Consider the following 25,913-nt stretch of genomic DNA (forward strand, 5'->3'; position numbering starts at 1 on the left):
TTCCGGTCACTCTGTTTCCAGCTCTACGGGACAAAGCACACTGTTATGCTTCAGGCACAGGCCCACAGTGTATGTAGTTCTGTCCCACCATAGAACGCAAGTGAGGAATATTCTAGAACATGTCCGTTCCCTTTTCTTCCTTTTAAACTTGTATGTGAAAATCAGTATCTCCACTGAATGCTCCAATAAGTAAATTGAAACTACTGTTGTCTACTCTGTACGTCCAGCTTTCATGATCTGAAACATTAATGAATCCCAGTGAAGATGTTTATAGAGATATTTACAAGTCAACTCTTGGGAACAAAATGTAACATATCTTAGTTGTTCTGCAAGTAGACAGACACATCATGAGTTTTAGAGGGAGTCTTTTGGAACAGTATAAAACAAAGAAACAAAAAAGCAAAAACCGTGCTGTCCTAGTTTATAAAGTAACTTTAAAAAGACAAGGACTGATTTTTTTTTTCACTTCAAAACAAAATGAAAAAAGAAAACGTCATTCTCCTGGGGGAATGGATACTTTGAAGATGTTCCTTAAGGACCAGAATTTGACCTTAAGATGTTTGTGCTCAAAAAGGATTGTTTACTTTTTAAATTTAAGTTTCTCGGGTAAAGTAAAACTCTGTAGGTATGACAATTGATATATGCAGCCCTCAAACACCTGGTCAGGCAACAGATGTTGCATCCCGCACCAGCAGGAACGTGCTTTATGGGAAGTGGCCCTTTCTGGCTTGCCTTAGCCCAGGTCTTTCTCTTTTGCACCACCATTTTTATTCTCCACTTTTAATTTCCTCTTTTCAACTTTGACAGTCTCCTTTAGTCTGGCAGGAGAGTCTGCATTTGCTGTGCTCTTTGTTTGCAGGAAGGCTTGGATACTTGGGTGAGCTTTTAAAGGCTGTTTTTCAGTTATTCTTTTATATACTCTTTCATATATACCTGTATATCTTCTTTCATATATATATATATATGTATGTATTTCATGTATCTTCTTTCATATATATATATATATGCATGTAAAGTGTGTGTGTGTTACATAAACAAAGACTAAGAATGAATATTCATTATGATTAGAATAGCAGATTTCATTATTTTCAACTGTATTAAAAGCATTTGTTTGAAAGTTACTCATAATAAAAGATTCTCTCCACACATACACACTCTGAATTCAGTAGGGATTGTTTCTCTTTATTATCATGAAGATTTATAATTTAAAATTGTCTTAGATTTTCCCCAGAGAGTTTCCACAAACACCATCTTTTACCTTTTAGAAAATGAATATTGAATGAACATGACAGTCTCCTGTCCCACGTACCCTGCCAGGTTGGTGTGACCCTTCATGAACACAGCATACTGAGTACAGCTCCGAGCTCGTAAGCACAATTCTCACAGTGTGGGCAGATTCCACACTCAGGGGCCTGGGCCTGAGTCCTGAGATCAATAGGAGGGCCTCACGGTTGTCAGTAGCTCCTTCCCTTGTGCAGAACATGCCTTGAGACATCAGGCTCCCTCCTCCCCAAACGTGTTAGTCCCCATATCAGCTACTTACAGTGGGTCAGCACTCCGCCCTGAATGCCTGAATGCTCTATGTAGGAAAGCTGCCATACGCCATCTCTCTAAAGTGCTCCATCCACTGGATGACCTTGGCAAGTCTCCCTGACCTTGCTCTCTCGCCTCTCTGCATGGCCTGATGGCCAGGCTTCTTGCTCAAGATGCAGAGCAATCTGAAAAAATTCTCCTGCACCCCTTTGTTAGCCCTTCCCACCAGCCTCGTCCAACACTGCTCACTTTTATGTTTCTGTTGTGTTACCTTTCCCAGAGTGTCATTTAAATGGAATTATATATTATAGAACCTTTGGCTTTTTTTACTTAGGATTATTGATGCACTGAGATTCATCTAAGTTAAGTGGTAAAGGAACAACATTAGCCTGAAACAACTTCAGTTATCTCGTTTTTGAAACTTAATAGAGGTGACCTAAAAGAAATAATTAAAAAAAAAGAAAAGTAAAAGAGGCAAAGAAACAACACTGGGTTAGTGATTATTCCAGGAAGAAAGACCTAAAATTTTCAAGTGTAGATAGATCATACACCAATGGGGCGGGGGTGGGGGGGGTATCTTCTGCTGCCACTAAAAGTCACCTAAACTGCTTTATAAAATACCACAAGCACATCCATCTAAATGTAGGTGCACAGCAGAACCAAGAACAAAGGGAGTGAAATCTCCCAGGAGAGGGTGTAGAAAGCACAGTGGTACGTGCTAAGGCCGCAGCTGCCTCCTGCTGGTGTTGCTGAAGCAGGAGCCAGAGCCACGTGGGCATCAGGAAACAAGGCTTTGGGCCTGAGAAAGGTGCAGAATGGGAGTTAAGATTTCCCAAATAGAGTCAAGTCTCTGAAAGCACCCTAGCTCGGTAATGTGCTGTCTCAAAACAAAATCTGCTTCCATCAAAAGGAGACTCGAAGGCAATTGTTTGTGCTGACCTTGGTTCGGGATGGGAATGAAAAAGTCTCCCCCAAGAGTTCTAGAAGTTTAATTTGAAATGTGTATAACTGTCACAGTAGTCTTAGAAGCCAACAGAAAGAACTTGGAGTGCCCAGTTGTTGAGAGAGCCCCAGGACTCCTGGCAGAAGCAAAAGATAGTTCCTATGGAAAAGGTATTGTTAACCCAGGCTCCTCAGGATTCCCAGAGATTAACATTCACTAAGCATGAGCTCACAATCCAGAATCATGAAACATGAGAACAAGGCATTGTGAGTGAGGGTCAGTACCACAAGCACCAGAATTAGACTCCTCTTCACCCAGAACTTCAGTGTTGGGACTTAGGAGACATGGAGCCTAACTACATTTATAATGTTGTGAAGAAATAAAAGATCAAATTTAAAACTTCAACCAGAAACCATTGAAATCGAACACGTGAATTTGTCAAAGACTTAAAAAGACCTGATAAGAACAAAAATGAACTGTGAAAACAGCATATTAGATGCAACTGATTAGAGAACTAGTTGAACTGGGAGATAGCTCTGAAATAATTACTTAGAGTGGAGAACAGAGGGACTAACAGATGGAAAATATGAAAGAAAGAGTAAGGACATGGAAAATTAAGTAAGACGGCATTGGTGTTATAACATGAGAAAATTGGGGAAAGGCAAGATTCTAAAAGTAATGGCTGAGATTTTTTTCCGCCAGAATTGGTGAAAGACAGAAAGCCTCAAGTTCAGAAAACACTGTGAATACCAAGCAGGTTAAATCAAAAGAATGCCTTACGTTGCTGCGGCAGAACTGTAAAGAGGAAGAGAAGAGCTATCAGGCAGAGACAACAGAAGCCTGTGAAATAGTATCTTCAGAGTTAAGAGAAAAAGCTTTGAACCTAGAATTAATCCCCAGCCAACTATTATCCTATATGAAAACAAAACAGAATTTGCCTCCGAGTTCTTTCATCATGGAAAGAACTTTTAAAGTTTGTATTTCAGATACAAAAATAATAATAATAATCTGAAAAAGAATAGCTGAAACATGAGAACTAAGGTGATTAAATAGATGATAAACATAGGTAAATCTGAATAATAAACAACTGTTTAACCTGTGTTCTTAAAAGCATAGAAAATAGAAATAAAACATTAAACTATAACAATGTGAGAGATGGGGCTGGTGTCATCAGAATTAAAGTGTTCCAGCATTCTTGTATTGTTTGACAGGATGGTAAAGATAAAGCTTAACTCTAAATAGTTAAAAGTTAAATGTTAAAAAGTTAAGGAGCCATTCACGTGGAGAACTGAGAACTGAAGGCAATGGTATAAAGTATGGAAGTTTCTTCTGATATCCTTGTGAAGTACAGCATAGGGAATACAGTCAATAATATCACAATAACTCCATCCAATGACAGATGTATAGTGGACATTTTGTGGTGATCACTTTGTAAGGTATGTAAATAAACTCTCACTATGCTATACACCTGAAACTAATACAATATTGTATGTCAATTACACTTTAATTAAAAAGAGATGTATAGTCCAGAATAACAATTAGACATTAAAAAAAAACACTAAACCAACCTACCCCAAAAGAGGACACCACTAACCACTTATTGGGTGTTTCAGTGGTATTCTTGCTCATATATGTATTAAGTTTATTATGGGCAGTGGAGATTAGTACTAGGAACACAGTATAACCTCTGTATAGAGAAGTAAAACTATAGAAATTCATTCCTGTTCCACTAAAAGGCTCCATAGAAGGGTTAACTAGGACACAAGAGGATTGAGTTAAAATCAGGAACATATTTTACAAGAGTTCTGACCTAGATGGGCTACACCTGCGGGAATGTTCTTTCTATCACCTCATTACCGAATTAAAGAGCTGCTGCTGTTTGCTAGAAGATTCATTTTACTTACTATTCCTCCCAACCTCACACTCAAGCACTGAGAATTTCAAGTGTAGTATATTGAAGTAGACTTCAGGTTCTTTACATCATTCCTTATTCTGTATTGAACTATTTCAGTTCTTTTGTAATCCTATAAAGTGTTTCTTAACTAAACTAATATGGCTCAAATGGACAGACCAACTCTTGTGACATCAGGCATAAGACAGTCCAACCAGTGCGACCTTTAACAAATTTATAGAGGAATTTAAAATGTGTGGCCTTACCTCAACAGAAGACTGTGTGAGGCAACTTATAACAGATCTTGTTGACAAAGAAGGTGTCGGGTTCTGGACTGGCCATCTGATGGTGCACTGCCATCCAACCAGGCTATTGATGACTGGTTCTGTCTCGTAAAAAATAAGGTTTCTTGAAGAACCTGGTTGTTGTATTGTTATCATTGTGTTGTAGGCCTTGGGGGAGCTCTAATACTTTTTTCCCTAGCATTTATTGAAGGTGGAATGAAGTATGACTATGTGTTCAAGTTCATGAGACACAAGTAGAGTGGAGCTTTAAAAACCAAGCAAACTCGTGTATTGGAAGAAGTATTGTCCTAAAATCCAGCTGCACTACAGAGATACCAATAGTCACAGAAATGACTGTGGCAGTCAGTAAAACTGGGCTGCGGATATTATTGCCTAGAAATGGACTTCAGACAGGAACCAATTTATCATAACGATTAGCCAAAATGTAGGCTTGGTGAATGATAAGTCTAATGAAGCGTTCGTAGGAGCATTGATAAGGAGTTTTATCAGGGCTCAAGCCTGGCAGAATTTCAGCCCCTGTGTTTGGATTATGATCAGCCTAGTTGGAAACAGCAAAAGATTCTTGCTGTTCAGCATTTAAAACATGCTTATCTTTTTTATCAATTGACCTTTTCTGAAACCATGCAGCATTGAGTTATGTCTTTTTCAAATCTGTTTCCATGCCAGAATCTTAGCAAAATGTAAGAAATTTAGAGAGATTGCATAGTGAAATACCCAGCACAGTACTTATATGTTTCTAATATTTTACAGAATTAAAATCCCAGAAACTATGAAAACCAGTGTAATTGCCTGTGGTTTATCCTGTCATTCATTTTAATCATTGATAGTAGGGCTTCTGTGGCTCTTTGCTTGCTACTTTTGTGTTTATAGCTCCCACATTTAAAACAGTAGACATCGGGTTTGTGTAACTGCTGATTTTGTTGGCTTTTGACCAAGTTTATGATGATGTTTTAATGTCTTTCTATAAATCTCATTTTGTGCAGTTATGAAAATCTCCATTTTGAAAATCACAAACCTCTGGTAGAAAAGTTCATGTAAAACCCACATTGTACCGAAGCACATATCTTTCCTGTCGCCAAACAAAATGTCTGGGAACTAATTTAATGTTTGCACTTTGAGGTGCAACTTAAAAGAGAGAGCCTATAAAGAAAGAATGGGAGTGAGCTCTTAAAGGATTTTTAGCAAAATATTTTGCTTGTCTTGTGCAAGATATATGGAATATGCCCTCAAAAAGAAAAGTTAGTTTCTGCTAGTGAACATATAGCTAATATTTTATATTCCTTTTGAACTGTGTGGTTTTATATTGGAATCCTTAACAGTTTGTCTTATTATGTAATCGATTAAAAGGTGCTGTGTGTGGATATTAATTCAATCATATATGCTTATTGTATAGATGTATAATTATAGGTTTGGGGGAGAAATAATTAATTAAATATCCCTCAACTTGTAAAAACTCAGTGTGAGAGTTTAACCATCTAAGTAAATATTGAAATGCAAAAAAAAAATGTTGGATGTAATTACTAAGCACATGGAAATAGAATGTAAGGATAACTTCTAAAAGAGAAGGTGGAAATGCTGGTTTCAAGAATTCAATCCAAAAGAAAGAAGAAAAAGAAAAGATAAAGCAGGTCAAAACAGAATACAAGATTAAAATGGTAGCAGTAATTTAAATATATCGGCAATCATAAAATGCAAACGAGGTAAATTTTCTTCTTAGAAGATGAGGATTGTTTAATTGAAAAAGTTTTAAACCCAGCTATGTAGTATTTATGAGACAACTTAAAATTATGGATATAAAGAATTAAAAGAGGGTTACAAAAAGTATATCAAGCAAATATTGAATAAAAAACTGAATTTATTAACTTAATATGAGATAAATAATGAACTTTAGTTCAGAAAATTTTATTAAAGAGAAAAATGGTCACTACAGAAGGATTAATGGCTTTATTTACCAGGAAGAAATAACAGTGCTAGATTATTCTGCATTCAATTACTCAGTTTAATAAAACAAAGATTGATGAAATTACAAGAGAGAAGTTTTAAGAATCTACCATCACAATGAGAGATTGCAAAGAACAGCCACAATCATTGTTACGGTCTGATAAATTACGCCTATGGCTTGGGGTAAAACTTCCACATAGATATCCTGGAAATGTCATATCTCAGACAACTCAGATGAACTCAGAAAAGGGTTCTGGTAATGACAAAGACTCTGATGTTGAAAACGCATGTAGAGAGAATAAAAGTGGTTCTTGAAATGCAAGTGAGAAAATAATAAACTTTCTAAATTAAAAATTTATATATATAATTTATATATCTGTGCATAAACTGAATTTCACAAATAAGCCTTTGATTGTTTCACCAATTCAAGTTTAGTGAATTTGGGAGATGAGAAATGAGATTGTCTTATATTAGTGAATTCTTTATATTTAGGTATATATGTATAAAATTTAAATGTGATCAGCAATCTATTGCAAAAGCAAAGATACAACTACAAATATACCATATTTTTCACTCCATAAGATGCACCTGACCATAAGACACACCTAGGGTTTTGAGGAGGAAAATAAGAAAAAAAATATTCTGAACCAAATGGTGTGTTAAAATATTCCATAAAACACTACCATATTTTTTGCTCCATAAGATGCACTGGCATTTTGCCCTCCACTTTTGGGGGGGAAAGGTGCTTCTTATGGAGCGAAAAATACGGTAATTCTTTGAAATAGTGAAGCCATGCTTCAGTTACTATTCATGGCTTATTGGAGCTGTCAGGCCTGCACGCATACTGCGGTTCATCACTCTTGTAGCAGAGTCAGGACTAAAACTCAGATCTCATCTCAACCTGGCACTGTTCTCTTTTATCAAGGCTACATAAAATGGATACCAATGTGTTTTTCACTATGATTACATATAAACTATATATTCAATATAAGTGGTTTTTTACTATCAAGTCTACCTATTTCAAACTTTGAATTTGATATTTTAAAAATATTAATGAAAAGTTTATAATAGTGAGATTGTCTTAGGAAGAGGGAGGAATAATTTGGATGTCCTTGGCCCCTCTTAAAGGAAAGGGGAAAAACTATAGACCAGTGGTAGTCAACCTGGTCCCTACCACTCACTAGCGGGCATTTCAGCTTTCATGGTGGGCGGTAGCGGAGCAACCAAAGTATAAATAAAAAGATAGATTTAACTATAGTAAGTTGTTTTATAAAGATTTATTCTGCCAAACTTAGCGAAAATCCTACATAAAATACTTGGTAAGTAATTATTATTATATGCTTTAACTTGCTGTAACTCTGCTATGTAAATTTTATAAAGTAAAGTTACTTCCCTACACTATAAATCACCATTACTGTGGAACTGGTGGGCGGTTAGAAAATTTTACTACTAACAGAGATACAAAAGCAGGCAGTAGGTATAAAAAGGTTGACTACCGCTGCTATAGAGCATCTTGACAATGCCTCTTTTTCCTGTGGACAGTTTTCTCTTTGTTACACAGAGACGTTTAAAATGAATTCACTGATCAGTTTTAGTTGCCATTGCGCCAAACACTGAACCCAACAATGAGACCTTCGTGTGTGAAGACTTAGAGAGATGATCTCTTAAATTGGATCTTTGGAGTACTATTTTTCTTTGTTCTTTTCCCTTTCTCTTCCTCTACCCAAGTTCATTGCTTCCTTTCCTCTTCCCTACTCTCAATCCTCTATTCCCTCATAACAAATTTAAATCAGTACTAAAACATACCTTTAGGAGAGGACTGGGGAGAGCTGGTCATTGAGGAAAGATGTTTATTGGCTAATTGTGTGTTTAGTAGCTTTAGGGCTTTTGAACAAATACCCACCCACTGGCAGGTGCAAGTTGGTTCACAGTCTTCTGGATTCCTGTGAATCTACTTCTTGCACCTTGTTGCAGAAACACTGGAATCTGGGGGTAAAAGCATTTAGAAACAATGGCAAATGCAAACCACTTTATTTATTTTTATTATTAATTTATTTTTTAATTTTTCAATTATAGTTGACATTGAATATCCTATTAGGTTCAAGTGTATAGCATAGAGGTTAGACATTTGTATAACTTGGGAAGCGATCCCCCTAATAAGTCTAGTGCCCACCTGGCACTATCTATATCGTATTTCCCCACGTATAAGACGCTCCCATTTATAAGATGCACCTTAATTTTGGGGTCCAAAATTTGAAAAGAAAATGTATTACATAAAGTTATTGAACTGAAGTTTTACTCATTATAAAATTCAAACAACTCCTCATCACTGTCAAAACCCCCATCCATGAACTTGTCCTCATCTGTGTCTGATGATGAATCACTGTCTTCATTTATTGCCTCGTCCTCAGTTCCCTCTATGGCATTTGAAATGCCACGTGACTATATAAGACACACCTACTTTTTAGACCCCAAATTTTTCAGAACAGGGTGTGTCTTATACAATACATGGAAAAATACGTTACGTATTTCAGTATTACTGACTATTGTCCTTATGCTATACCTTCCATACCCCTAACCATTTTTGAGTTATAATTCTGGATAATTGAGCAACCCATAGCCTTCTCCGACTCCCACTTAGGTTCCTCTGTTATTAGGGACAGAATTACCTTATCGGACTAGCGTAAACTAGAGAGTGCAAAAGCGCTCGACACATGTTCAACTATCCATAAATGGTAGCCATTATTAGGAATACGTTTATTATTATTATATTAATTATCCAGGCTTTAATGCACTGAGCAGTGAGGTAGAGACTCCGTGGAAAGCAAGGCTGGGCTGGGCTGTGTGGTCTGCTACGCATCTGAAAACTGTGCCACATGGAAGACTTTACTCCTCTGCTTTTTTTTGGTAATCTTGAGACACAGATTTTCTCTCTACTGTTGTTTTAAAGGTCATCTTGAATTGATTCAGCTCCATATGGTCTAAGCATATCCCCTTCGTTAATCTGCTCGTTAATATTTTGATCGTTGACATTTGACAGTGTACTTATGCTGATAATTTTATGTTCAATATAAGAAAACGTGAATTCTTAAAGAAAAAGTAACTTTAGTAACTAGAGAATTTAATAGCAGTTTTATTTTAATTCTCCTAGTTATTTTGCATTAATTTTCTTATAAATGCATCCAGATGTGTATACAGTACATAGATTCTATGAACAGATTCTGGCAACTATTTGATAAATTATCATCTGTAACTTTCAACCTCTGGACCTAGTTCTAGCCTGAAAGTATCAACCCTTTGCTTAGAGTAGGAATATTTTAAATCAATGAGACTAAGATTACAAGAGTGAAAGCCAGTTTGGAGTAAGATGCTCTTAAGAACCAACATGAATTCAGCCTCTGTTTATTTTCAGCAGGCAATTAAACTTGTTTTCTTGGCCAGGAATAAATAAGTACAGAAAATTTGGGTGAGCCTTAGGTCTTAATTAGTGGCATTTCATGTTTGGTCTGATTTCTCTCTTTTGTGCTTGTGTTTTCAGGCTCAGCTATGTGAATCATGCAGAGGATCTGGCCTCCAAGCTCCTACAATGTTCCCCAAAGAACAGACTGTCGGCACAGGCTGCCCTGAGCCATGAGTATTTCAGTGACCTGCCCCCCCGGCTATGGGAACTGACCGATAGTGAGTAGGACAAATACACAACATCCAATCAAAGCAGGGACATTCTTTTAGCATCTATGTGTGACATACACATAGATTAGTTACTCTGTGTGTGTGTGTGTGTGTGTGTGTGTGTGTGTGTGTGTGTGTGTGTAGAGAGAGAGAGAGAGAGAAGATGAGAGAGGACACAGGGGAAGGGGGTAGTGCGTGTATATAGTTAGTGAAATCCTGCCATTCACTCGCTAGCTTACCAGACACAGGAAGAAAATGGATTCCTTTTTTTGCTATCTCTGCTCTGCAGTCTGCAGCTGCCTGTCTTTGTATTTGATTATGTGAGCGTCCAAAAAAATGATCTGAGCAGTCATAAAAGAAAGGGAAAATATGATTTACATATTTATGCATATGGTACTTTTTAACTGGCTGCAGCACAGAGGAGAAATGATTCATTTCTGTTTGATTCTCAGAGACCATCTTGGTTGTAACAATCACCTTAAAAAGGGCTGCTATGCAGTGAGCTGACAAATAGAGTTGGCAATTGGCTAATGCACTGAATTGACAAGGAAGAACTGAACACGTAATTCATTTTAACTACAAATGCTCTTGGTATTCGTACAGACAGATCTTCTCTAGGTCTCTTAAAACAAAACACATTCCTGGGTGGGTTTTTGTTTTGTTTTTACAAAAGTGTTCATATTTACACAGCCTCTTTCAATTACATTTTAAATATTTGGGGGAGGATTTATGGCTGGGAGGAGCTCTTCTTTCTTCCAAAGTGTGAAACAAAATTCTTGTGAAATTTCACAAAACACTGTTGCAGTAAGAACATTTTTGTTCATTGGTGATACATTCTTTCCACATGCCAGTTAGAGATATTTCTTCTCATTCTCATTCTGACTGCTTTAAATTAATATGCTGTAGCCTGACCAGGCGGTGGCGCAGTGGATAGAGCGTTGGACTGGGATGTGGAGGACCCAGATTCAAAACCCTGAGGTTGCCAGCTTGAGTGTGGGCTCATCTGGTTTGAGCAAGGGGTCACTTGGTCTGCTGTAGCCCCCCCGGTCAAGGCACATATGAGAAAGTAATCAACGAACAAATAAGATGCCGCAACAAAGAATTGATGCTTCTCTTCTCTCTCCCTTCCTGTGTGTCCCTCTTTCTGTCTCCCTCTGTCTCGGTCACAAGAAAAAAATATATACTGCATACATTCATAGCTATTTATAATATGCTTATTAATCCTTGGGTATACATCACTTGCCGTGGACATACATACAATAGTTATTTCTTTAATATTTTGGACTTTAGACTTTTCCTCTGCTGTATTAGATTCTCCTTGACAACAGTAACCTTTTTACTTTGGCACTAAGTCATAAGTAATAGCTGCTTTTGGGTGTGCCTACCCTAATTTTTTTATGACCCCGCAATTAATTTGAATTACTTTTCTTTACCCTAAAGTGACTATAGATATATAATTCACTACTCTCCCTCTACTTTGTAAATCTTATTTAACATTTTATGTTTATTTTATATTCTGCTCTACTTCCTTTCTAAAATTCTACCCACTGACCATTAAAACATCTATCATCATTTAAAAGAAAGAATTAAAGAGGAACTCCCTATGGAAAAATAATGAATTGGTGACACATTCTTTTATACTGTAAAAAAAAAAAGATGCAAATGGGCTTATTAGTTTATGGCTCATCAAACTGAAACATCTGGTTTGTTTCCCCATTTAGTATAACTTGTAACTTGATATCACTCATCCTTGGTGACATCTCAATCCCATCTGACTCCATGATTGCATTTAAGCCAAGATTTTGATGGTCTACGAATTCTGAATTTGTAGTCGTACTTTTCTGTTAATATGGACTTATTACCCACTCGCCACTTAGTTTATCAGCCGGCGGTTGAATCCAGTTTCTATCAGTAAGGAAATGCCTGCACATTATCACGCGGGAGCAGGCTGCCAGCGGAGACAGCCTTGTCCCCGTCGTTAACAAGCACAATGTATGCAGAACACCAGAGGGGAATTAAAACCACAAAAAATACCTCAGGGTGGTATTTTTAATATGAGAATTTAATTTGTAATTTCACAGATTAAGAATTTTGGCTGCATTAATCCCTTTATCAGCTCACAGCAGGCTATTCGCGGAAGCATAACCATAAGGTGATATTCATTGGCAGAAACACGTCTTTGCATAACGTTAAACATCAGGAGCAGTGAAACCTTTTGAAGGGGGGAGAATAAAGATGAAAAATCATTATATTTTTTAAGCAAGATTCTGCTAAATGCCTCTGGTAACAATTTTGAGTTACAGATATGCTATTTCTGTGTCTAGTAGATAATCATTATGAAGCATAAATCCAGTCTCAAGAAAGGACAATCCAGTATTAAATACGACAGTCATTTCCATTTGGAAAAATGTGGTAGTCCTTGTAAACATGTTTACAAAACAAAGAATTCCGAGATGACTTTGGAAACTAGTTCTTTTAGGTGAAATGACTAGTATTGGTGACTGTTATCTGCATAGGTTAATATTCTGAAAACTGTATTTAGAAATTCCTAGCATTCAATTTCCCATTAGTGTGGTGTCTTATAAAAGTTCACCACCTGCAAATGGCAGTAGAGGTGGCAATACCCTCATGTGCTTCCTTTTATAGGACTTTTGGTAGGATTTCCACCGGAAGATATGTTGCAGGACCAATAAATGGATTGTCTTAGCGAACAGGTCATGGTTTAGATTCATCAGTTCCGGGAACCTCACAGCATTGTCTGCTCAGACAGCTATAACAAAATACCATAAACGGGGGCTTAAACAACAGACCGGTTCTTACAGTTCTGGGGGCTGCAAGTTCAAGATCAAAGTGCTAGCAAATTGGGTTCCTGGTAAGAACCTCTTTCTGACTTACAGAGAGCTACTTACTGGAGACTCCCATGGCAGAAAGGCGATCTCTTTCTCTCCTGTTCTTACGGAGCCGCTAATCTCATCATGAGAGCCCCACCCTCGTGACCTCATCTAACCCTAATTTTACTCAAAGCCCATTTCCAAATACCATCACATTGGGGTTTAAGGCTTAAGCATATGAATTTGGGAGGACATAGTTCGGTACAGAGCACATTCATTCTTAAAAACAGTTTATAGCATTTTAAAGAATGGCCACAAAAAGAAAAACATTCATACAAGCAGAAAGCATACCCAGACAAAAGGAGAAGAGTGGAACAAAACTAAGTTCAAGGTGGGCTCAAGCCTTCTTGGCCACTTTACCATGTCAGACCCTGAGAGGGGCGTAGCAAGTGCAGGCAGAGCCTTGGTTACACAGAGCACTGAAATTTCATGGAGTATATAAAAATGAAGTTGGATACTTATGCCAGACTCTTATTTGCTTCGAAACAACACATAACAATAGAGTAGCTTTCTTTATTGTACTATTAACTTAAAGCCTCCCCAGCTTACTTAATATCACAATTTAAAACTAATATATTAGCGTGCCAGTGAGTAAGGAATTACACATTCATCTACAAATTCATAAAGTAAGAGTAATGGTCCAGTTACCTGGGGACCTCACAGTGAAAGCTGGTTCATTCCGGTGGCACCTCGTCATTCTCCCTCTGTCCTGACCCCCAGTAGCCCTGCCCCACTTCTTCACCAAGATTTAATTGCAGGGAAGTAAATGGAAGGCTGATTTAGAAGAAATTCATTACTTTTCCCAAACACACCATAGGGCGTTCTCCTGTGTATACTATCAAGTTACATAAATTATTGAGGCTGAACTACCCTTGTCAAAGTAAATGAACAAAATACCCTTCACAGCACAGAGTCCCTGGTTTTCTTGCATTCATTTGCTAATTCACAAAACTCAGATCTGCAACGAAAGAAGGCCAACAAATTGGTACAGTGTGAAGAGCCCTGAGCTGGGAATCGGCCCACCTGGATTCTAGCTCCGGCTCCGCTGTTAAGTAGCTGGGCAATTTTGGCCAGGTACCGCATTCCCTATGCGCTTCTGACTTCTCTATTAGAGAAAGAGTGCTCCCTAAGGACCTATAATGTTTGTAGGTTTTCCTACATATTCCTAAATATTTTCTATATATTTAAATGGCATCTAAATTTATACCTAAATCCTAAACAGCATTATGCCATTTAAATATATATATCCTAAAACAACATTATACCATTAGTCATTAATGTAGCTCCATGTCACCTTTTAAACTATAAACCAAGGGGGAGGAATGGCAGAGATATAAGAGGGATAAATGGTGGTGGATGAAGACTGGGCTTGAGGGCATGTAAGGCCAGGAGCCGCCATCCTGGCCATTCACAGGCAGGTTCCCATTGGATTCGGGCAGACGGTAAAGAAATGGCGGAGTCGGAGGATGGTGGGCCATCCTGTTTATTGGTGTCTCACCAAGACAGGCAAGCCACAAGAGAAGCCAAGGGGAAAAGCAGAAAACCAGCTTTTCCCATGAAAGGCAAGGTTTCAGGGAAGCCCCTGCAATCGTGACAGCAGGAACTGAGAGCAAGCTCCTGGTCTGCCCCACTTTATAGTGTAGAAACCCCAAACCCTTAATCCAATATACAAATAAGGAAGTCTCTGATACAAGGTCACTTATCTGAGGCATAATGGGATTCTTCATGAGAGTGCACCACCCAGATCATGCAATCAGTCAAGGGTGTGGGGAAAAGCTTAATCTTAAAACTAAGCCTTGGGCTACAACGACCTGGCCTGCTTACAGCGTGTCCCCCACACCCAATACAAATCACAAGCAAGCAAACATATATTTATATATCATATTTAAAAACTTATTTGACCAACAGGGCATGAACACGCAATACACTGTACAGAGAGGTGTTGTACAATCGGGCACCTGAAACCTGTATATTTATGTTAACCAGTGTCACCCCAGTAAATTCAATTAAAAAAATAAAAACATAAAAGCACACTATTTCAAATGAATTTACTGTCTCAAATTTCTAGATTTCCATTGTCTTGTGAATCCTTTTGAAACCAGGCTTTTGCGCCCAAGACTCCAACACCACTGTTTTCAAGGTCTCTATCCGTGGGTCCTTCCCAGCCCTCATCGTGAGCCATCAGCAGAATTTAACACAACTGACCACCCTCTCACAGTAACATCTCCTTTAGTTGGATTCTGGGATAAGACTCTTCCATGGTTTTTGTTTTGTCTTGACTTGTCAGGCTCCTGTGGATTTCTTCTGATCTGCCAGACCTCTCACTGTTAGAGTGCCCTGGGGCTTAATCCTCCATTCTTTCTATCTGTAGTCACTCCTTAGAGCCCAGATGATCTCATCCAATCTCATGATTTAAATATTATTATACATTGACAGCTTCCAAATTTGTATCTTTAGTTCCATCTTCCTTGACTCCAGATTGCATGTCCAGCTGACTATAAGCAGTCTGTGAGTCTCAAACGAGAGAGGTTCTGTAGATTTGTTTTTAACTTGAATTTGTATATAAGTTGGAACAGGTACATTGATCTATTAAATGCAATTTAGACAGATGTTTGTCTTAACATAGTATTTATTTTTACCTTTCTATGCATATAAATACTTAAACACTTTTAAATCTGCAGAACCTATCTCATTTTTAACCTGGGGATTGGCTATACTCAGATTCTCCATTTGGCCGTCTTGTAGGCATCTCAACTTAGAGTTGCCAAAACGGAACCCTTGCCCTGGCTGTCTAGCTCAGTTGGTTGGAGCATTGCCCCGATGTCAAAAGTTGCAGGTTTGATCCCCGGTCATAGCACATACTATAACAGATCAATATTTCTCTCTCTCTCTCAAATCAATAAATAAATTAAAAGAAAAAAAAAAAACCGAGCTCGTGATCTTTTCCCCCAGACCTGCTCCTGTAGTTTTCTCCTTGTCAACAAATGGCAACATTGCTCTTCTAATTTGGGAAAGTATCTCTTTGAGTCCATCCTTTGTCACAGCCTGCTTGCTTCTTCCACAGACCCTCTTTGTATTCAAAATATATCCAGAATCACCCCTCTCCTCACTTCTCCACTGCGATCACTGTGCTGACTCATATCATTGACCGTCTTCTTTCACCTGTATTCTTTTTTATTTTTCTACTTTTAATATATATATTTTTTGTATTAGTATCAGGTGTACAACATAGTGGTCAGACAATCATATATACAAAGTGCTCCCCTGATCTTTTCAGTACCCACCTGACACCACACATAGTTATCACAATATTATTAACTCTATTCTCTAAGCTGGACTTTCCATCCCTGTAACTATTTTGTAAATACGAAGCTGTACTTCTCAATCCCTTCACCTTTTCCACCAAGTTCCCCACCCCCCGCCCCTTCTGTATCACCAGTCTGTTCTCTGTATCTATGTGTCTCTTTCTGATTTGTTTGTTTTTGTATCGTTCTTTAGATTCCACATATAAGTGAAGTCATATATTTGTCTTTCTCTGACTGGCTTATTTCATTGAGCATAACACTCCCTAGGTTCATTCATGCTGTTGCAGATAATAAGATTTCATTCTTTTTTGTGGCTGAGTAATATTCCATGGCATATGTGTACCACAGCTCTTTTATCTACCTGTCGCCTGCATTTTTAAAATAGCCTCCTAACTGCCTTGCCTGCTTCTCTGCCTGGCTTGCCGGGAGAGTCGGCTCTTGCTGTTTCCTCTCTCTGCATTTGTACTCTGCTTCCCCCACTCAGACAGGGCTTTCCCCCACACCTCCTTTGGGTCTCTGCTCAGAGGCACCTACTTCCGCCCCAGCATGTCCAGTTCCTCTCCTTTGATTTATTTTTCACCATGACACTTAATACTGGTTGATATTATGTATTTGTTTAATTGTCTTCATCTGTCTCCCCCCCAATGGAATCTACAAGAACAGGGATCTCTTTTCATTCTGATCTATGCACAGCAGGGTTCTAAAGTCCTGGGACAGTATGAGGCTCAATAAATGTTTCTCTAATGAATGAATGTGTTGCACATAACACAAAATATGTTGTTATCATTGGCTGAGCTGTGATTCTGAGGGGAAAGCAGACTACCTTGTCATGTGTGTGTGAACCTCTGTCAATGTGGGTAGCTGTGATTACTGGACTCTCAAAGGCCCGTACATACCATAACGTTCCATGTGCTACACATCTCAAATCACAGCTCAATATTGCTTTTTAAAAAAGAGACCATAAATGTATCAATAAATATATAAACGGTCACTATTTATTCTACCCACAGTGTCTTCTATTTTTACCGTCCCCAATGTGAGATTGCAACCGGAATCTGGAGAAAGCATGCGGGCCCTTGGGAAAAACAATAGTTACGGCAAAAGTCTATCAAACAGCAAGCACTGATGAGCAGTGTTCTCAAGACAGCACAGGTAAGATGACCCACTTTACTTGGGAAGCAACATCAAGCACATATCAAATAGGTCTTTTAAATGAAGTGTTTCAGATTCATTTTCCCCCATCTGATAAGTTCCTCGTGTTCATTATGGTATTCATCACAGATTCTCCTGCAGCTGGTGCAGGCAGTTATTTGCATGTTTTCGGGCGCTTCTGGATTCCAGCCAAAATGGTATATCATTTATATAGTCAGGAGCAAGCCATTTAGTCATAAGCAGATCATTTTACCTGTTCACACATTCTCCACTGAAGTGAGAAAAAGGTTAACTTTGGGCTGTATCTAAGCCACAGATCTGCTTTGGTTGACCCATACAATTTTTAAAAATTAGTTGCTTGCCTTTTAAAATGGGATTTAAAAGTCTGGAAGTCTGGCTTTTCTTGAGGAATCGGCAGCTGTGCGATGCCATGCGCGCTGTCCCACCGGAACTGGCGTCTGAGTGGTGGGCGGCCTCCCTCAGAAGGAGCACAGGTGCTCCCTGGCTTTGCTCAGCTGCCGTGTGGGCCACGACACTTATTTCTGATTCCTCCAGGCCCCTGGTCCAGACCTTCTCGTGGCGAAGCTTTCCTTCCTCTCCTGTGTGGTGCTCTGACCTCTACCATTCTGCAGGTCGGGAACATAATCTAAACAAGGCGATCTCGTGACCTGTCAGCCTGTCCCAGTCGTCACACGTGCTTCACAGGCACAAGCACGAGACGGCAGCTGCTGGGAAGGCCGCGTCGCTCTTTATTGCCAGTTGGGAATGTCTGGGTTTTTGGAATTGTGTGCCCCTGGATGTGTACCTTCTCGTTCATTGTCACATAACCCTCTCAAGTAAACAGAAAACCAACATTTTTAGTGGGGAAAGTGTTTTTGTTGTTTAGTCCATGTTTGTTCCGCGCCCGTGTGGGTGTGCAGTGACTCGGAGTTTGCGTGAACCGGAGGCTGCACGCAGCGTGGCGTCACAGAGCCACCTCCTCCTTCCTCTGCCTCTTCCTATCAAAGAGGTTAACAGGCTGAGTTGTCAGCCTGGAGAAGGGAGCGAATGAAATAGTCCCCCTGTCCGTGGGGGCAATGCCAGTACCTTGAGCTCTTTCTGGACTTAGCTTTTGCTTGCACTCAGCATGGGAGCCGAGTCCAGCTTCTCAGGAGTGTGGTGGGATTGATGAATGACTGGAGATGAAAGATTCCCAGATGAAAGGTGATTTGTAAAAAACACCAGTCGGGAAATGTTACCAGTAAATTGGCCTCTTTGTTGGTTGATAAGAGTGAGATCCTTTATTCCTCAGGTTATCTCTCCGCTGAATGCAGAGCTACCTAGAAGCACACTTGACTCCCTGGGAGCTTTGGGACTCCCATTCTGAAATTCAATTGGTCAGACAGAGAGTGGGGCTGAGGTTTTGACCAGTCACCGCCTGGTTTTGAAAAGGGCTTTAATTCAAGAGGGTGGCAGCATAGGCTTCTTAAAGTATGTAACTTGCATTGCCAAAATGAGGGTCCCTGGCTTTTTAAATCCTTTAGCGAATTCAGTCAAATAAAACAGAAAGTGGAATTTATCTACGCATGCTCGTAAGCAAGTTTGAATGTCAACTGCAAGGCCGTATTCTTTCGTTTCTGTGCTTTTGAGATCTCTCTGGCCTGAGCCTGGCCAGTTAAAGCTGGGCACAGTCAACTTCTCCTTGTAAAATCAAATCAGACTCACCAAACAGAAGCATAGCCCACAGGGACTCAAAAATTAATTGGAAAGAGATTTTAAAAGGTGCTCAGAACTGCAATCATCAGTATCCGAAAGCCTTAAAAAATGTATTTTTCTAGCAGTATATTTTTTAAACTAATTTAAGGTCATAGCTGCATGGTGGGAGCTCTTTCTCTAGAATTATTTGATAATAATACAAAGATTTTCTCTATGAGTTTTGTCATTTTCACATCAACTTGTAAAGCTTTATTATAGTTATTATTTTTGTTGTTTTCTTCCAAATTGAAATACCGCACACACCTTGATTCAACATTATGCTGAGAAAACATCTGTAGTTTTCTTTTCTCAGAAAAGCTCTAAGTAGGCTGGATTTTAAGAGTTCTCTGTCAGCAGAAAAAGAAATCATTTCAGTTTCTTCCCTTTATGGGTTTTTAATTTTATTCAAGTGGAGATACCTTAGAGATTGTAAAAAAGAGAAAGTAAACCCTATATATTGCCCTAATACAACCTGTGCAATGGAACTTATTCTGACCAATAGTTGATTATCAAATTGTAGACATTATAGAATAAAAAGTCTGCATAAGTAAGGGTATTTATAAAATCATGGAATTTTTTAGATTGTAATTTTGTTGATGAATTAATTAAGTGTGTAGAGGAGAATGTGGCATCTTAAATTTTCCTCAAATGTCCCTATTCTTTGTAAAACCTAGAAAGATTGGGAATGAGAGGGAAGAGAAAGAGGTTGGTGTTCAAACAGGCTAAGACTAGACTAAGACCAGCAATTCAACCACCTCCCTTAAGAGTTAGAAAAACAAAAACCTGTTGCCTCACTTCTGGTTTTGAAATGATGGAAGACTGGTAAGAATGTTTCAGGTCCTCATTTTCTTCCGATACCTCTCTGCCAAACTGTTTCTACACGTGCACACTAAGGTCACGTCATTATTTAGTTAGTAGTACTGGATTTGCATAAACTGAATAATGAGAAGTATTTTCCTTTGCAGCAAAAAGCAATTATAGGTTCTGTGACGGTAAGAATGAGACAGCACTCGAACTCCAGGTGTGCAGGCTTTATTAGAGGAGAAAGACCTGCCCTGGCGCTTCTCCAAAAGAAGGGCCCTAAAAACAGACTGAGGCAAAGTTTTATAGGGTTGAGAATAGCCTTGAGCAAGGGTGTGCTGGTGTGTTCGGCTTTCTGAATGCTCTTCCTTGGGGCTCTTGACCAGCTTCCTGGAACCCCTCTGTCCCGGGGTGATTGTCCGATAATTAAGGGTGGGGTCAGGCAGCCAAGCGGAACAGCAAAAGGGCAGTTGTAATTCCTGGTAAAGTCATGCATCTATCAGTGACCAAACCAAATATGCAGACAAACCACAGGCACCTAAGTTAAATACATACTGGATAGGTGCCACTGGAAGACCAAAACACCGTGCTTCTTCCATAAAGACATGGACAGACTCAGGGTTTCACAGATTGCCCCTCTCTCTCTCTCAGCATTGAAGGGTAAGACCCTCTTAATGTCTGAGGGAGCCTTAAATATGCATAGAAATTTTCCCTGAAAGAAGACTAGAAGCTGTACTGACTATTACATCCATTAGCATCACTTATATTTGCATGCAGTGATACCAAACACACCCTATGTTGACCTTCATTTTCCAGTTATTCTAAACAGACAGGAAACGAATGGTCACTGTCTACTTCTCTTTTTGAATGCAAGAAATGAGAATGGACTCTAATCTTTTAGAAAGATGTTTTATAATTTTTTTCCTGAAACAGTATGTGCTCATTATGATACATCTCTGCAGTGAATCAGCTGGACCTTCTCCTTGCCTTATAGAATATCATCATCGCTAACCGACATTCTTACGTGTGATGACAATGATAAAAGACTCTCTCTGCTTGACTTAATCACAGTGTTGGGCAGTGTTGGGCAGATAAAATGTATTATGCTCACTTTGTTAAAGATAACACGAGGAGGCCGTCGCCCAGGTGATATTAATGTGTGTTGGGGTGGGCTAAAGGCAGGCAGAATCCTTGTAGCCTGGGGCTTGGTTTTGGGATTATGCCTTTCCTACCCTTTTTGATGTGGGGTGGTACAATCCAATCATGCCTCAGAGAAGTGACTTTGTATTGGAGACTTCCCTATTTTGTATATTGGATTAGAGGTTGTGAAGCTACAATATAAAATGGGGGCGGAACGAGAGTTTGCGCTCTTGGTTCCTGAGGTTAGCATGAGAGAGCAGAGAGAGTAGAGCCAGCAGCGGAAGGAGGCCACGTGGAGGAGGCCAGGAAAAGCAGCCAAGATGGCGGAGTGCTGAGTGAGATGCCAGTTTGTGTAGAGTTTGTATCTGGGATAAGGAAGGAGACGGGGAACTGAGGAGAATAAGGCTGGTGAGCTAGAAACCTTTGATTCTAGGAAACTCGGATAAGTCAGTGGCTTTGTGAGCACTGAATGTGATTGGGTTTTGGAGCCCAGTGTGTATGTTTTACTTGCCCGCCAGGTGCAAGCTAGAATTAAAGACTATGGCCCACCAGTTTGTGGCTCCCTTGTTTCTTTACCGACTGTCCGAATCCAATGCGAACCTGCATGTGAATGGCCATGATAGTGGCTTCTGGCTTTACAGGCAGATAAAATGTATTATGCTCACTTTGTTAAAGATGGCGCTGCCCACGTGGAGGTCGTTGCCCAGGTGATATTAATGTGTGTCTCTGTGGGTCTCTGTGGGTCTCTGTGGGCTGTGGGCAGGCAGGATCCTTGGAGCCTGGGGCTTGGTTTTGGGATTAAGCCTTTCCCACCCTTTTTGATGTGGGGTGGTGCAATCCCATCATGCCCCAGATAAGTGATTGTATTAGAGACTTCCCTATTTTGTATATTGGATTAAAGGTTTGGATTTCTACACTATAAAATAGGGGCAGAACGGGAGCTTGTGCTCTTGGTTCCTGAGATTATCATTAGAGGGGAGAGCAGAAAGAGGCCATGTGGCCAGGAGAAGCAGCCAAGATGGCAGAGTGCTGAGAGAGAAGCCAGTCTGATAAGCTAGAAACCTTTGATTCTAGGAAACTCGGATAAGTCAGTAGCTTTGTGAGCACTGAATGTGAGTGGGTTTTGGAGCCCAGTGTGTGTTTTTTACTTGCCCGCCGGGTGCAAGCTAGGATTAAAGAAAATGGCCCACCAGTTTGTGGCTCCGTTGTTTCTTTACCAACTGTCCGAATCCAATGCAAACCTGCATGAGCCAGGTGGCTGTGATAGTGGCCCTGGCCCTGCCTTCTGGCTTTACACACAGCAATAATTAACTAAAAGTAGTCTTCCAGATTGTTGGGCGGATAAAGTGTATTATGCTCACTTTGTTAAAGATAACACGAGGAGGCCGCCGCCCAGGTGATATTAATGTGTGTTGGGGTGGGCTAAAGGCAGGCGGAATCCTTGTAACCTGGGGCTTGGTTTTGGGATTAAGCCCTTCCTACCCTTTTTGATGTAGGGCAGTACAATCCAATCATGCCTCAGAAGTGACTTTGTATTAGAGACTTCCCTATTTTGTATATTGGATTAAGGGTTTGGATTTCTACACTATAAAAGGGGGGCGGAACGAGAGCTTGGCTCTTGGTTCCTGAGGTTAGCATGAGAGAGCAGAGAAAGTAGAGCCAGCAGCGGAAGGAGGCCACGTGGAGGAGGCCAGGAAAAGCAGCCAAGATGGCGGAGTGCTGAGTGAGATGCCAATTTGTGTAGAGTTTGTATTTGGGATAAGGAAGGAGACGGGGAACAGAGGTGAATAAGTCTGGTGAGCTAGAAACCTTTGATTCTAGGAAACTCGGATAAGTCAGTGGCTTTGTGAGCACTGAATGTGAGTGGGTTTTGGAGCCCAGTGTGTATTTTTACTTGCCCGCCAGGTGCAAGCTAAATTAAAGACTATGGCTCACCAGTTTTTGGCTCCGCTGTTTCTTTACCGACTGTCCGAATCCAATGCGAACCTGCATGGGCCAGGCGGCTGCTGTGATGGTGGCCCTGGCCGTGCCTGCTGGCTTTACACAGATAAACAGAGTAGAATGCATAAAGTGCTTATGAATTTTAATTAAATAAGATAAAGGGTTTTGAAAAGCCAAACCCCAAACAGAATACACTTGCACTGATGCTAAACATTCTATAGAGTGTGTTCTCACACCCTGGGGTGTCAAAACCTCTGGGGTTTTTTTTTAATCCAGGTTCCTGAGGTCCATGAATCTGCATTTTAAAGAACCTCAAAGGGTGTTGATGCAGGTAGCCTCTGAGCCACATATATAATGAAATAGTCAGTAAATATCTAAGAATTATATATTTATAAAGTAAAATAATCAACTTATTTGGGTCAGGACTGAACATAGACAAACTAGGAAAATCCACCCTTTCCCTTCCTTTATTTTTTTAAGGAAGAATAGTGTAGAGTTGTGCTAATAAGGTAACCCCACTAGCCACATGTGGCTTTTTAAATTTAATTTTTAATTAATTAAACTTACTAAATTGCAATTTTGTTTCCTGAATAGCAGTACCACATTGCGAGTATTCAGTAGTCCACATGGCGTGTGGGCACCATATTGGACAGGGCGAATATAGAACCTTTCCAACATCACAGAATGTTCTAGTGGACAACTGGTGAAAAGCATTTTTCCTGCCTGCCTGCCTTTTAATGGAAGAATCAGGAAAATTAAACTGGATTTAATCAGCAAAAATACGTGTCAGTTCTAGATGATAGCCACTTAGGAGAAGCTCGAAATGTTTGAGGAAGAGAAATTCTCAAGTGAGGGAAGAGGCGGGCAGCCCAGCGAGAAGGACAGTGACAGGTACTTGGGAATGAGAGAACTCTGCCACAGGAATGGGGGACCACGGGAAAGTGGGTTTGGGGATCTTTCAGGGTAAGGGGACACGGTCAGGTTTCCTCAGTTTGTGGTGGTCTTTGCCGAGACTGCTCGGGAAGTTAAGGAAGAACAGTATGACAGTCGGCCGAGGTGCACACACACCGAATATCCCTCCGAATCCACCGGGAGCTTTAGTTTATTTGTCATTTCAACCACCATCCTCAACTCTGCGAACTGCTCCTGGAGAAACCCCACCCGTTGCAGCCCGTTATGCTGTGACATTATGGTGGCTCACTTCTCCTCTCGCTGCACCCACTGACACTGCTTCCGTCTTCTCATCGCAGGGCTGCCGCGGCCCTGTTTCTGCTGATGCATGAATTCTGCTTACTGTCGTTTATTTTTCTCTCTCTTTCTGGGACAGTCTATAGCTGGGCGCCTTTCCTCAGATTCACACCCTCCTCCGAAGCAGCTCTGATGGGTCTAGTCATCTTTGTGAAGTAGGAGAGCAAGGCTGTTTTGTCAGTCACCCCCACCCTGAAGCTGCATGTGACTGTAGAGACTACCCTCTGATCCAGGCAGCCGAGCTGGGAACTGGGAGGCCAGCCTTCTCTTCAGGAGCCCCTCAGGAGCGGACTCTGGGCTGAGCCGTCTCTGAGGCTTCTACAAAGGACGCAGTCTAGTCTCAGGTACCTTGCCAGCCACCACCAAGGAACACAACCAGACCGGTACAGAGGGAGACCCCAGTTTTCGTGGAGTAACAAAGCCTCACTGTGGGACATCTTTGACTTAAGGTCTTGTTAAGCCATGTTGCATTTTCTCAACTATAGACACAAAAGGAAATAATACCAATTAGTACTCATGACAATCAATGTAAGAAATGCACGTGTTGGATCTAGCTTTCCTTCAACAGCAGGAAGGCTTCTGAGTTTTTTCTGCGAGAACTGTTATTTCCTGCGTGGCCCTGCACATTTTTTACCTATCAAACAACTGCTGTTTTATTCTCTGTTGTCCCATGGGGTTGACAAGACTAGTTCTGGAAATAACAAGAAGAGGGGGAAACAAATCTTAGTGTTCTCACAGGTTTTATCTAAAAGAATCCCTGTTTCAGTCATTACCCCTACATTGCTGCAGGTTAAAGAATATGTCTTAATCGGGAAATTAACAGTGCTTTCCACCACAAGTGCATAATTCATGTTACGAACACCCCACAGAGAAGAGGCTGAACTGCTGTTTGGTTTCCCCACCCCACCTCTACCCTCCTTTCCTTCGTTCCCCTTTAGCCTGGAGTCTGTCATCTCCTCTAAGCTCCGATACACATAGGAGCTAAGGAGGGTGGTCTCTTCTGCCCTCGCTCTCCCGTCTCCTCCCTCCGTGTCTCCATCTGACCACGTCTCCCCTTCTGGGAGCCGCTCCTGATCTCCACTCCGCACCACCGCCCTGGGAGGGGCCTAGCCAAGGCCTCTAAGGTCTTTACTCTCTAATCTGCTCAATTAAATCCTGGGATGGTGACAAAGCAGAATGAAATTAAAGTTACATGTATCATGCTTCATCCAGAGTGCATTTTTAAGTATTTATTAAAATTTTTTATATTGACAGAATTTCAGATTTACAGAAAAGTTGCAAGAATAGTACAAAGAATTCCTTATACCCTTTATCCACTTTCCCCAAATGTTTGTATTTTACTATATTTGTTATATGGTATTCCAATTCTCTCTCTCTCTCTCTCTTTCTCTCTCTCTCAGACACACACACACACACACA

General features: G+C 40.2%; 1 protein-coding gene across 5 annotated transcripts in view; it reads left to right on the plus strand.

The window, feature by feature from the left end:
* CDK14 (cyclin dependent kinase 14) overlaps positions 1-25,913 on the plus strand; it is a 635,411-nt gene that overhangs the window by 525,111 nt on the left and 84,387 nt on the right. For all 5 annotated transcript variants that reach the window (XM_066239829.1, XM_066239828.1, XM_066239831.1 and 2 more), the window contains 2 exons: positions 10,152-10,291; positions 17,489-17,630. In XM_066239829.1, the coding sequence (XP_066095926.1) occupies positions 10,152-10,291; positions 17,489-17,604 (256 nt within the window). In that variant the 3' untranslated portion in view covers positions 17,605-17,630. The remainder of the gene's footprint in view (positions 1-10,151; positions 10,292-17,488; positions 17,631-25,913) is intronic.

Source organism: Saccopteryx bilineata, chromosome 7 (genome assembly GCF_036850765.1).
Source record: "Saccopteryx bilineata isolate mSacBil1 chromosome 7, mSacBil1_pri_phased_curated, whole genome shotgun sequence".
NCBI lineage: Eukaryota > Metazoa > Chordata > Mammalia > Chiroptera > Emballonuridae > Saccopteryx > Saccopteryx bilineata.